Source organism: Pogoniulus pusillus, chromosome 15 (assembly GCF_015220805.1).
Source record: "Pogoniulus pusillus isolate bPogPus1 chromosome 15, bPogPus1.pri, whole genome shotgun sequence".
Taxonomy (NCBI): domain Eukaryota; kingdom Metazoa; phylum Chordata; class Aves; order Piciformes; family Lybiidae; genus Pogoniulus; species Pogoniulus pusillus.
The window spans coordinates 14,763,725-14,776,938 of NC_087278.1; the positions used below are offsets into that span (position 1 = coordinate 14,763,725).

Here is a 13,214-nt window from a genome sequence, read left to right on the forward strand (position 1 = left end):
TAGACCTGTGCTCTTCAGGGCTTGTATTTAGCTGTTATGAAGTCTTGGCTGCAGCCTGACTGGTAACTGGGGCTGTGGGAGGCTGTCCTACACTCCTGCCAAGGCAGGGACCAAGCCCGAGCCCAGGAAGGTTCAGCATATGTTGCCACTTGCTTTAGTCCAGACAAAGCTTTTGCTAGTGCAGGTGGGGTTGCTGAGCTGGGCTTCACGTGAGCAGGAATGCTTCGTGAGCACAGCTGCTTGTCTTGAGCATCCTTACCCCTTCTGCTCCTGGTGGAGGCCAAAAATGCAAGGAGTAGGGGTGCAGCCTCAGGCCATAAAATATGGCAAGGTGTTTGCTAGGATCGCCCTGTGATGAAGTGAGGCAGGAAGAGAGGTCCAACCACACACAGAATGTTTCTTGGGAGTCCTATGAGCAGGGGTTTGAAAAGATTTTTTCCAGCTGAAACAGCCTTCACTGTTTTCCATCCTTCTGTGGCTCATGGTCCCTCTATCTCTCCAAGACTCCAGGAGTCAGGGTGATCCTCAGGAGCAACCCTATTGGACCTGGGGGATGCTTAGGGAACATAGGTATCACAGAGTTTGGCTGTCACGAATTGCCCCATTATTGCCAGCTTGTCTCTTCATGGACTCATGGCAAGGTATTTGCCTAGGTAATCAAAAGACTGCAGCTGTAAATCATATTACAGGCTGTAATGAGGAGTTTGATCTCGGCAACAAACCATCCAACTTTATTCACATTTATTACTATTTCTGCTCTTTTCATCACATAAAGATCCTTTTTCAAAAAAAGAACATTCCATGAGCACAATTGATAGTGTCCTCAGGAAATTTAGGGTTGTGTTTTTCTCACATTAGCTGCACTGGCCAATTTGCAATAAAAATTACTTTGCTGCAGAAGCTTTCTTTTCCCATCACCAAGCTGTCAATCAGCCTGTAATTTCTTAGTATTGGACTATGCTGAAGAGCTTGGCTGAGTTATTCTCCTTACAATATATATCTTTAAAACCTCAAATGTGAGAAAAACATTCTGGGTGAAAGAAGATTTCATACTTGTGTTTTTAGAGTAAAAAGTATTTCTCCTGCAATGAGATGGAACCTCTGAGGAGAGTGGAAGTGGTGGCAAAGTAGTCTGAAGTCCTCCCTTTAACCACAAGACAGCCTGGCTTCCTTTGCTTCCCTAATGTTGGGGTATCAGGGTGGGTCAGTATTTGTCTCCTGTTCCTGTACCCTGTAACTGAGGCTGCCAGCAGTGCTGCAGGGACAGCAAGGGGCTCGTTGTTAACGTGGAGACCAGTTTGTAACAACAGCTCATTTCACCAAGGGGCACAGGCAGCCATCTGATGTTGACAACGTTGAGTGACTGCTGACCTTGTTTTTAGTGTCAGCTGATATCAACTGGAGCCCTGCCAGTTTGCACCAGTTGAAAGTCTGCCTCTTAATGGTGGCAATTTATCCTGATTTTTACAGTGGCCTTGAGAAAGTTGCAGCAGCTGCCCTTCGGTTCCCTGCCTTTAATTTGGGGTGCCTGGGTCTCCTGGCCTTATCTTTAGAGAAGCGTGTGAGAAGAACCTCTTGTTCCACGTCAGTCGTTTTTTCCCCTTTTTATTTTCTCTGGAGAGATATTGCTCAAGCACACCACGGAATGAAAGCCATAAAGCTATAAATTACTCCTCTGCTAGGTCCACAATATGTTACCAATTACATCTGCTTTATTATTCACGTCCAGGGGGAAAGCATACATCACACCAACCCCACTCTCCAGGCAGGTCAGTACTGTACTAGAAGGAACACCGTGACTCTAATTAATCGAGGGAGGAACAAACAGGGTTTCAGCTTGCTCACGTACAATACTTGTGCCCAGGATGACAAGTTGAGTAATATTGCTGCAGTTCTCTGAGCTCACCACATGCCACACGCTGTGGCATTCGTGGCAACGTCGTCATCCTGTGGAAAGGAGAGAGGGGCAGGGAGCTGGGATAGGGTGTCTGAGGACCCAGTTGTGGAGACCATGGAAATTGCTGCCGAGGAGGGGGAGGTAGAGTTAATACGAATGGCAGCAAACAGCCTCAGAAATCCCATTAAAGTCGGGAGTCACGTCTGCGAAGGACAGCACGCTGCGGTTTGCAGGACTTTGTTGCTAGAGCAGGGGGAGTGGGGCTTGTGTTTCATGTTCCAGCAGGAGTGAGGGTGCCACCGTGTATCCCTAGAGGAGTTCTCTTCTGCATCCACCCTGTCTTCATAATTTCATCACTGTGGCAGAAATTAAAGTGGAAATGTTGAAACAAAGCAGAGTGATTGCTTTGCTGGTTGTGTGTAACTACACATGGTGGGGTTTGGCTTGCCACAGCACCCCTTTCCTGTGCAGTTTCCTGGATTTTGAGTTGCTGAAAATTAACTGTAGAGTGTTGGGTATGTCTAGGTGTGTTGCCTTGACCATGCTACTGAGCTTTGGAAGTGTGGGGTAACACTGATGCTTTTCTGTGTGAGTGATACGTGTTTATGCATGCACATGTGTGAGTATGTATGTGTATGCATGAGCTCCAGAAAGTCTTTCAGAGAGCAACATGGACTGTAGGATTGTGAGTTTCATTTAGGAAAGGGAGCCCAGTGTTAGATACTCTCAGGTCTCCACATGAAGGAGTCAACCATGTGCACTGCAAAGTTTGTTGTGGTTTTGTCACTGAAGCATTCATTCAGCTTTTAACTTTCAAAAGTTGCAAACAAGTCAAGGTTATGTTTGTGCTTAATAATTCAGCAACGGTGCCTGCTCAGCATATTGTCTTTTTCTTCCCTAGTCATTCTGATTTATTAGAAAAAAAAACATTGACGACAGACAGAGGGTGAAGGAGGCTGTGCCTTTCTGCCTTAACTCCTTGCCCAGGAATCCCCCACAGATCTGTGCCATCCACAAAACCTTTGCCCCAGCAGTGTCATCCCTACCCTGGGAAGGGAAAGCTGACAGCAATTTGGGATTTAGATGTCCTCTTCTCTGTGGAACACATAGTTTTTTATTAATAGGAGCATTTTCTGTTGCAGTGGAATATTACTGAGTCCTTCAGTGAGTTGATTCACAATGCTACTTTATTTTCACTTTGGTTATGAGGTTGTGGATTCCTTTGTTTGGTGGTTTGATGGCACAGTGGTTTTATGGGAATAAATGGAGGGCTTAAGTCAGATCCACCGAACTGATATAGAATGAACCTGAGGATTTGAAAGTTGACTTCTGTGGGCAGAATGGTTTGCAGTATTTGACATGATTTCTTCCTGAGAGCTAGATATATTCCTGGAGACAATGGGAATAGGAGTCTCTTTAGGCAGAGGAGGTAAAAATAACATTTACATTCCTGTTACTAAAAATGAGAAGGAGGAGAGCAAGAGAGCAAGAATCTTGGTGGTTGTTAGTATAGTTCAGTCAGGGGTAATGATTTATTTTAGAGCATAATATTTTATTTGCATTGAATACATATTTTTGCAAGAACTTGACTCTTGGCTGTATGTGTGTGCTGTATCTGAAATCTGTATCCCATTTTCCCTCCCTGCCACTGAACAAACTAAAAAATCTGGGAAGGCATCTTGACACTGTGGTTTCACTCTGATGTTGTATTGCAGGTATGGCCTCGCATGTGCAAGTTTTCTCTCCTCACACCCTTCAGTCAAGTGCCTTCTGTAGCGTGAAGAAACTGAAAGTGGAGCCAAGTTCGAACTGGGATATGACTGGGTACGGCACACACAGCAAAGTCTACAGCCAGAGCAAGAACGTGCAGTCCTCCCAAGCAGCCGCCGCAGCAGCCGTCAACGCCTCCCTCCAGATCCCAAATCCAAGCATCCCTTACGAACAGACCATCATCTTCCCAGCAAGCACAGGGCACATTGTGGTGACATCCGCCAACAGCACTTCTGGTGTAGTTGCAGTGTCTGGGCAAACACTGGGCGGGCCACATAACCTGATGCGTCGTAGCACTGTGAGCCTTCTGGACACCTACCAAAAATGTGGACTTAAGCGCAAGAGTGAGGAGATTGAGAACACAAGCAGCGTGCAGATCATCGAAGAGCATCCACCAATGATTCAGAACAATGCCAGTGGGGCCACTGTAGCCACTGCCACCACCTCCACGGCCACCTCCAAAAACAGTGGCTCCAACAGCGAAGGGGATTACCAGCTGGTGCAACATGAGGTGCTCTGTTCCATGACCAACACGTATGAAGTTTTAGAGTTTCTTGGCCGTGGAACCTTCGGACAAGTAGTCAAATGCTGGAAACGTGGCACTAATGAGATTGTGGCCATCAAGATCCTAAAGAACCACCCTTCCTATGCTCGGCAAGGCCAGATCGAAGTGAGCATCCTGGCTCGTCTGAGCACAGAAAGCGCAGATGACTACAACTTTGTCCGTGCGTACGAGTGCTTCCAGCACAAGAACCACACGTGCTTGGTGTTTGAAATGTTGGAGCAGAACCTCTATGATTTCCTAAAACAAAACAAATTCAGTCCCTTGCCCCTTAAGTACATTCGACCAATTCTCCAGCAGGTAGCAACTGCCCTAATGAAGCTGAAAAGCCTGGGACTGATTCATGCTGATCTCAAACCAGAGAACATCATGTTGGTAGACCCATCCCGACAGCCATATAGGGTCAAGGTCATAGACTTTGGTTCAGCTAGCCATGTGTCTAAAGCTGTATGTTCTACCTACCTTCAATCCAGATATTACAGGTAAGAGACTGGTCACATGTAATGTTACTAGGAGGAATATTTTACCTATGTGAATTTGCCTCCATCCCTCTAAATAAGTGAGAGTCATCCCTTAAACTGGGGTGGCTTAAAATGGCTTGCTGGTTAACAGGAAAAAGTAGTATCTGAACCTCTTGAAATTTACTTGCATTGGAAACCATTTCAAATTCATAAGTAATCATAAAATGACATTTTCCAGTTACAATTTAGAACACCTTTCACCTCTGTCAGTACATTCTTCTCTCTGACATTGTTTCCATAAGAGGGGATATCTCTGGAGAGTCCACATTTCCTTTCCAAGTCAATGCAAGTAGATTCTTGGTTTCAGAAAATTTTAACCTAAACAATCAATCCATATTTTAGATATGTCTTCTAGTCTTTACTCATATGTGAAACCATAGACTTTACAAGAATAAGGCTGGCCCTCAGGAAAGATGTTTTGTCAAAGAGTAGTTTTCACACAGGCTGTGGAGCTTACTAGAATCAATGGAAGGATTCCGATGGCTTGTGTCAGCTCTGCTCCAGGAGAGCAGCCATCCAGGCCAAGGTGGAAACAACTTTCACCATGTGGGAAACAAAATAGGAATAAATGAATATTGTCAGCAATTTGGTGTGGGCTGAGGACCTGTCACGAACAGCTGATTCCCTCTCACAGTGCTTTTAACTAGAGGTATGTTGTATACTAGGGTGGAGTTCTGACCCCTGCATAAGCACACCCGAGTACAACGCGTGAACCAGCTATGTTCCTCTTCAGTGTGTTGAGCAGTTTCAGGGAAACAGCTCTTATTATAACCCCTGGCAGGTCGTAAGTCTTGACTCCAAGACACAGTCTTTTCTGTGGATGTTCTCCTCAGACCCATTCTTTTATACCAGATAACTTGATTCAACATCCCAAAGACTAAGAAAAACAGTTCTACTGTGGGGTAAAATAGAGAGGGAAGAAATTGGAATTTGCATTTAGATAACAGCCAAATTTAGAAATGTTCAGGCCACGTTTTTGTTGCTGTAATTCTGTGAATTAGGGGTGAAAAGGGAAGACGTGATCCTTCTTGATGACTGATTTAATTCAAATCACTCCTGGCAGCATCTACAGATGATCAGATGGGTTACAGAAAAGCAGAGTACTTGTGCTGTTTGTATACAGAAGAGAAATCTGTCTTACTCCTTGGGAGAATGTGGACAAAAAACCCCTATGAGTTGATGATAGACCCTTTTCCTGCTTCGTAAACATCACAGTGGCAAAGCCTGTCTGAGCGCTTAGCTTGGGAAGAATTGATTTTCACAGGAATAGGAACTTTGACAGTACGGCACTGCAGCAGCTGATTTTTATATGCTTGTCCTTTGCTCTGGAGAAGGCCAGAAAAAAGTGTCCAACCCTAGTTTATACCTCAGAAAAGTCTTATTAAATAAAATATTCTACCTGATGACAGTCCCATCCTCCAGGAGAGACATGTTTCTCTGGTAAATATGCAAAAGCTTTTAGGGTTGCAATTACCTGGCAGACTAGAAAGGGAAAAAAAGAGAAAATAATACAGGCATTTTGTTGTTGAGTTATCTGTGATTCTGCATTAGCAGCTTAGGTCCCTAGCTGAAAGACAGAAGGGGCAGACAAAATGAAATATGTGACAGAAAGCAGAAATGAAAGAGGAAAATGGTTCATTCTCAGCAACAAACAAGGAATATTTTTGTGGCAGTATCTGGGGAGGAGGAGGCTTAATAAAATTTGCTTTTTATATTTTAAGTGTTATTCCTGCCCAGTCTGAAGTTGCAGCTTGTTAGATAATAAGTCCTGTCTGCCTAATTCCTCCCTTGTTTTCAGTGCCTGGATTGATGGGAGGAGGGGAAAAGGGGCAGCAGCTCACCAGGGAAAAAAAAAAAAAGGAATAATAATAAGAGAAGTCTCATTGGGTTGGATTACATCAGCAGGGGGCTGCTGATGAAGCTAAATTCAAGTCATGAGGAAAATTTATATTCTTCATTTTCTGATGGGGAAAAATACATCACAGAGTAAAGGCCCATTCCATTGCAAAAGAGAAGGAACTTGCATGGTAGGGAAAACACCGGGGTTTATAAAGATTTCATGTGCCCTCCATTTAATTTATGCTTGTTTTGCTTGCTAGAGTATAAAAGACAAGGAGATGATTTCAAGAGATGGCACATTTAAGCTAAATGTAAAGGAAGAGCTTCCTTAGAGTAAAATCTCTCAGGCTTTTAAGCAGGCATGCTGGAGAAGTGACAGAAGCCCTGTACTGTACCCCATGCACTGAAGGGCATGAGGCAGAGCAATGTCACTTTAACAGGTTTTTTATCATGGGCTTTTGGGAGCAAATTCCCAAGTTGTCCCCATATTTTATTAATTTCCTTCTTATTTTTGGTTTGTTTAACACTACTCTCAGAAGTATGATGACCAAATCCTTTCAAATGAGGGAAGTCGCATGGGATTGTGCTCATTCTTGGGGCAATATATGGCCTTTCCTTCTCCTACAAATGATAGACCTCTTCTCTTCTCCTGAGGGTGGGAGACAATGCATCTTTAAATAAACTCCATGCTCTTTTTCCTTGTGCTGCTGCTCCAGCCGAGTCAGAGATTTTGTCAGTTCCGTGATCAGAGTTGACATCTAAAAGCAGCAGTGCTGTGAAAAGGGTTGGCCTCCTTCTACCCACCTATCTTCATCCTGTGGTGCAAAACCCACTCTTGTGCAAAGCATTTCTCGTGTAGTATTCCTGGCCTGCACATACAGGACCTGGCTGGTGGTCATCTGAGCATCCACCCTTGTTTGGGACAGTAGTCCCAGTCTGACCCCAATCACTGTAGTTGTTTGTCTTGTCACTTATCACTAGCAGACTCAGCCTGACCCTGATCAGGTACCCTTCGTGGAAGTGCATGGTGACACAGCCGTAGTCTGGAGGTGCCTGCGTGAGGAACTGAAATTGCCTATGGAGATCTGCTCTGCCTGGCTGGAAGTGCAGGAGCAGGACTTTGCAGCTGACAGTTTTAGCCAGACAGGCTTAGGCTTAGGAATGACGTCCTGTTCACAGAGCAGCTGATGAAAAGCTGTGATATGTCTTAGTGGGATTTTATTTTTTCCTTTTTCACTCTGGGAGATCATTTGAGGTAGTCTCTCTGATCTCCATTTTGCAGGAGGCTAGAGAGATGAATGACCAGAGAGATCCCTTGTGGATTGATGATCTATGTACATGTATTCACATGTTTTTAGGAATGCAGGGCTCAGGCTGCAACAGCACTCCCTCTGTTAGAGCCCATATTCACGCACCAAGGTGGAAGAGGAGGTACTTTCCTGTGGAAGAGGGAGTGATTAGTGTGGTGGGTAGAGCTGCTAGAACCAGAGCGGGTCCCTAGTGTGGAATGGCAGTGATGGGGATACTTGGAGCAGGGGAGCACTATCACTATGCTGCTTTGGCCTCCTGGCTTTTCTTTGCTGCTCAGTCAAAACAGCTGCTGTGCTGCACCTCAGAGATGACAGAGTTTCACTAATTAGTGTTGTAATCACCTTATGAGAGTTAAGTATTTCAGAATTTGCAAAATATTGCAGCTATAGGTAATAGCAGTCACTCCTACACTATTGATGGTGTAGTTTTGGTTCCTTGTTTTCAAAAGCCTTTGGTATGTGGCACGTCTGGCTGGGGTTGAGATATCTGCTTTGTAGGTTAGTGGCCTTTGATGTAATGTTTGGATAACTGAGAGTGAATCCCAGTATCAGTGCAGAGAGGTGTTTATCAATCTAATTTCAGACACTGCAAGAAGACATGCAGGTATGAGGGCCTGCACACATGTTGCCAGTTGCCCGTATGAAGTATGGAGTGAGGCTGTGCGCAGGAGTGTTTCTTAAACTGGCTGTGCATGCCTAGCTGGTGAGTGTTAGGGCTGAGGGATGCAGGGGCCTAAACTGGATCCATCATGCCACATGTGAACATGGGCCATGACAGGTGTCACTCCTCTAGCTGTACTGACAGGAATCCGAAGCAAAGTAGATTCCTGAGCAGCGTCACAGCCTCTTCCCCGCTGTGTGACTCAGAGTATGTGTCATTCTGGCCAAAACTACACTTCAAATGAGGCAATAATAATGGCAGCAGGGATAGGCTATGCCTTTAGTTTATTCAGTGAATTGGCATCTGTTACGCCCTTGTAGAACAGTGTTAGTGCGCTTAGATTACAAAGTCTTCCACCATTTCTGTACTTCCAAAAACATCTCTATCTCAGACTTGCAGCTGTGGGAGCCTCATTGCTCTGACAGTTGGTTTCAATCCTACATGCAGCATTCACTGCTTTACTGATTCTGCCTCTCCAAGGTAAAGATCTGGATAGCTAGATAGTTTGAGGATGGAAGTTTCTTTTGGGGACTGCAGTGAAACCACCAGATTTATTGCTGAAGTCTTAAGTTCAGTTTCACTAAGTGGTGATTATGTATCATGGGACCACAGGCTTGAAAACAGGTAATACACTGCATAAGATTTTGTGGAGGAGCATTTGTTATTTTCTTTCCCAAGGACAGTTGGAGTTTGGAGTTGTTTGATTATTTTTTTCAGAACCAAAATTCAGCAGAATAATTTTTGCAAAACCAACACCAGGATTAATTGAATCTCAGTTTCATTGTACTCAAATCACCGAGTCCTGGAAGGGAACAGACATTCATCTGAAAGCTTTTGGGTTTGTGCCATCTCTGTGATAGTCAGGCCAGGTTGGTTTGTGATTTTACAAAACTAAAGCAAAGATAGCTCTTTGCCAAGTTCCTTTATGTATAAAGCACCCCAGAGCAGGGATGGTAAACACCAGTGTTATGCCTGTGGTGCATTTAACAGAAGAAACACACTGTGTATTCCAAAATAACTCCCTTTCTGGGGTCTAATTTAAATCAGAACAGGCTATATTTTACCCTAAACAATCACCTCAGACCGGAGTCTTCTCTGGAGTTTTCTCAGCTGAAACCTTCTTACCATTTCCCTGAGCATTTTTCATTTTGCTCTGAGCAAACGTGCCAGCTTCTCCTTGTCAGAGTTCACAATCTGCCCCTTTCTCTTATGATGCTGTAGCATCTCCGTGCCTGGATCCAGCACATAATGCTGGCCTCACTCCGAGAAGAGCCTTGTGTCCCTTTGCAGAGTTGGAAAGGCTGTCACAGAAGAACTTGATTTTATTTTTTAACCAAGTGTATAAAATACGGCCAGTTATGTGCCTCTGGGCTCAGGAGTATTCATAACAAAGGGCTGTTTACTAGGAACCTGACAAAGAGGCTTTCTCCAGCAAAGGAAAGTTGTCAATAGTCTAAGAAGGGGAAGAAGTCTTGTCCTGCTTACTTTTGGCACATCCATGTCTGAGTGGCAGAAAATCAAATATCTCAAATGAGTGCTGAGCTTGTCCCTTCTAACCTTTCAACTCCTATATGGTAAAGGTGAGGTACTGTCAGTAATTACTCCTTCTGCAGAAGGAAATGAAGGAAAGGAAGGAACCTATGTGTCCACAGGCAGGGACATATAGATCAGAGATGTGGTATAGATCAGATACAAGTACATGAAAGACAGCCAGAGGTAAGTACCAAGATTGGGAGCACTATTTTGCCATCAGCTGGTGCCACACCGTGGGTGAGAGACTCTGTCCTCACCTGTCAGATGAAGTTCCAAAACCTCTGCCATAGTTCAACAAGGTCAAACACTGCAGGGAACTAATTGGCAAAGTCCCACTACCTGTGGATTAACAACAGCATCAACAAAATTTAAATAAAAATATTTTTGGCTGCCACGGTCACCATTAATTGTCGAAATAACCAGAGACCTTGAGAGCATTTGGAAATCTGGGCTTTGGGCCACCTGTTCACTAGACTCTCTCATTCCCACATTGCTTTTCCCTTGCTAATCACTGTTAGAGATACTTGCGTCAAAAAGAGTTTGTTTCTTCAGAGTTCGAATTTCTGGTTTGCCTTCCCCTCTTGAAATTACAATCTCCTTTTAGGTGTGTAAAGAGTATGGGATTGCCAGTGTGACCAGTGCAAGTGGCATGATGATGGCCTTAGGTGAAGGGATGAGCACTGGGAGCAGGTGAATGGCTAAAGAAAGGTTCCTCTTTTACAAAAAGGGCAGTTGTGCAAAATGGCAAGCCAAACTCAGGGAAAACAAGGCAAATGCAAACTGGCTTCTAAAGAAAGAGCATCTTCTGAGGGCTGCCACAGATTTAAAACGTGTCAGTGGTCTCTGTAGAGGGAAAGCACCCCTACGCATGTAGGCAGCCCTATTCATCCTCAGTGGTGCTACCTGTGGCCCACATAGTGTTGTGTGGGCATGGTGCGTGGACAGGAACAGACCTGTGGTGGCAGGGCTGCTGACCAGGGCTCAGTGGTTTACCACCAGCTCTGACATGGGTGTCCTGCCCATGCTGGGGCAGCTCAACTCACCCTGCTCCCTATCAGTTCTAGAGGGACATGATTTTGGAGAAGTGCTCCTCCTCACTTCCACCCCTCTCTACTTGGTAACTTTCCTATTTAAAGACATCTTGCCTCCAGGAGCACTCTTAACACCCAATGTCACATGGCCCTACACCTGTGCCTGCACTCCCCAAAAGCAACACTTTGTGGTTTGGAAACAAATCCACTTTGAACGTGGCTGAGCTGGTGTTCTCGTATGCTTTTGAGTGGCCTTGCAGAGAGAAAGCAGGGAGTATTCATTACCAGTCTGCACACTACTACCTCAAATGAGGAACTCCTGACATAAACATCCATGAACCTTTTCTTTTAAACTCAGCATCAAGTCCTAGACTAATCTCTACCTTCCCTGCATTTGCTACCAGAGTTGTTTCAGTAACACTGCAGGGATCTGTGAGAAGCAAAGAAGTTCCATTCTCCTCACTTGCTTGTTTGGCTGCAGATGTTCTTGGATTTAGGGAGCTTTTTTTTCTCTCTGTCCTGTTGCTGTCTCTCTCACATGATCATCAGATCAGGATTCCCTGATGTCTATTTTTCTTCTCTCAATGAGTCCCTTTAAGGCCGAAGCCTGGTGAAATGATGTGAAAAATCAGGGTCACTGGCGTATTTACTGTACCAGGGCAGGTTTGGAACAGCTACAAATGGCTAGCTTGTTTTACTTTAAAAGAGATGTTTACCTAAGAGGAATCAAAATCCTCTTGCTGCAGCTATTGGCTGTAGTGCTTCAGACTCCATCTCTGTAGTACATAAAAGACATAGTGTCTTCTGGTAAAGAAACCTGTGCTCCGACCAGTGGCTGGGCAATAGCTGAGCTCAGTATGGTGGCAGGCAGTTTCTTTTGCAGCAATACTTGTGAGTGATGGTACAATTGGCAGAGCTAGAACACAGGCCACTTGCAATTGCAGCCTTCTGTCTGCATGTATATGAAAGACAAAAAGGGTGCTCGCTGCTCCTAGTTGCTTACTTCTGTGGTTTTGTGTTTGCTCCACTTTCTCTCCTCTTACTCAAGTGCAAAGGAAATGGAGTGGGGAAAAGGTGCTCTTTTTTTTTTTCAGCTCCAAAGCCAAAGCCAGAATAGCAGCAACTATTCATAGTAGCTGTGTGATGACCCAGAGATGTTACTCCAGCGATAGGTGGCCAGTGAAGAAGAATGCACTGCAGTCACATACTGGACTGGACATATTTCCCATCTTTCTCTGCTTATTTCAGTGCATGTTTGGGTCAGGACAGAAGGTGACTAAGGGTAGTGGTAGCTGCTGAGTGGCAGAATGAGGTGATGGGCTGTCGCTTTGAGATTGGTGCTCCAAATGTGAAAATAAGAATTATGAGTAGTGAGATTCATCATCTACACTTCTGAATATGAAAAAGAAGCATTAGCAACACAGTTTGCACAGGATTTCAGGGGTGCTTTGCTCAAGCACCATGCATTTAAATCCTGTCAGGTTTTTGCCTCCGCCTGTACGTTTGCTCACTGCAGGCAAGAGATTTAAGTGTAGTGTGGAGGAAGCTTACTGCGTACATCTGTACTTTCATTAGGTTCACAAGTTTTAGGCTCCAGCACAGTGGGACTGAAAAGCTGTAATACACATAAGAGCATTTTCTGCTCAAAAGGTATTTCTGCTCTGTTGCTTATTGGCAATGAGGTTAGATCAGTGACTGACGTTGGTTTATAAATGAATGAGTCATTACCAGAGGACAGAATTTACTTAAAGGTGCTATGATTAGTTTGGGGTTAGACATTCCCCACCCTTATATCCCTGAATGCTGAAATTTTGGTCCCTGAAATGTCTGTCTTCTCAAGCTACTTGCTGCACTGATGATTCAAATTAACCTAATCTCCTCCTGTAGGAGTACCAAATTCTCAGACAGAGGCTTGGTAACTACGTTCTTTTTCAGGTCACACTAGGGAAAAGGAGCAACTCTCAAACAGGTGAGAGTGGTTTGGTTATCTTTCTTGAAAAATACTAATCTTGTGACCTGACTTAAGCTGAGTTAGAGCCACACCTGTCACCTGTTTAAGGAGGAAGGTCAAGGAATTGTCCTTTGCCTTT

General features: G+C 44.5%; 1 protein-coding gene across 2 annotated transcripts in view; it reads left to right on the top strand.

The window, feature by feature from the left end:
* Positions 1-13,214, top strand: part of HIPK2 (homeodomain interacting protein kinase 2) — a 138,618-nt gene that overhangs the window by 38,226 nt on the left and 87,178 nt on the right. For both annotated transcript variants that reach the window (XM_064155471.1, XM_064155472.1), the window contains exon 2: positions 3,613-4,711. In XM_064155471.1, coding sequence (XP_064011541.1) covers positions 3,613-4,711 — 1,099 coding nt within the window. The remainder of the gene's footprint in view (positions 1-3,612; positions 4,712-13,214) is intronic.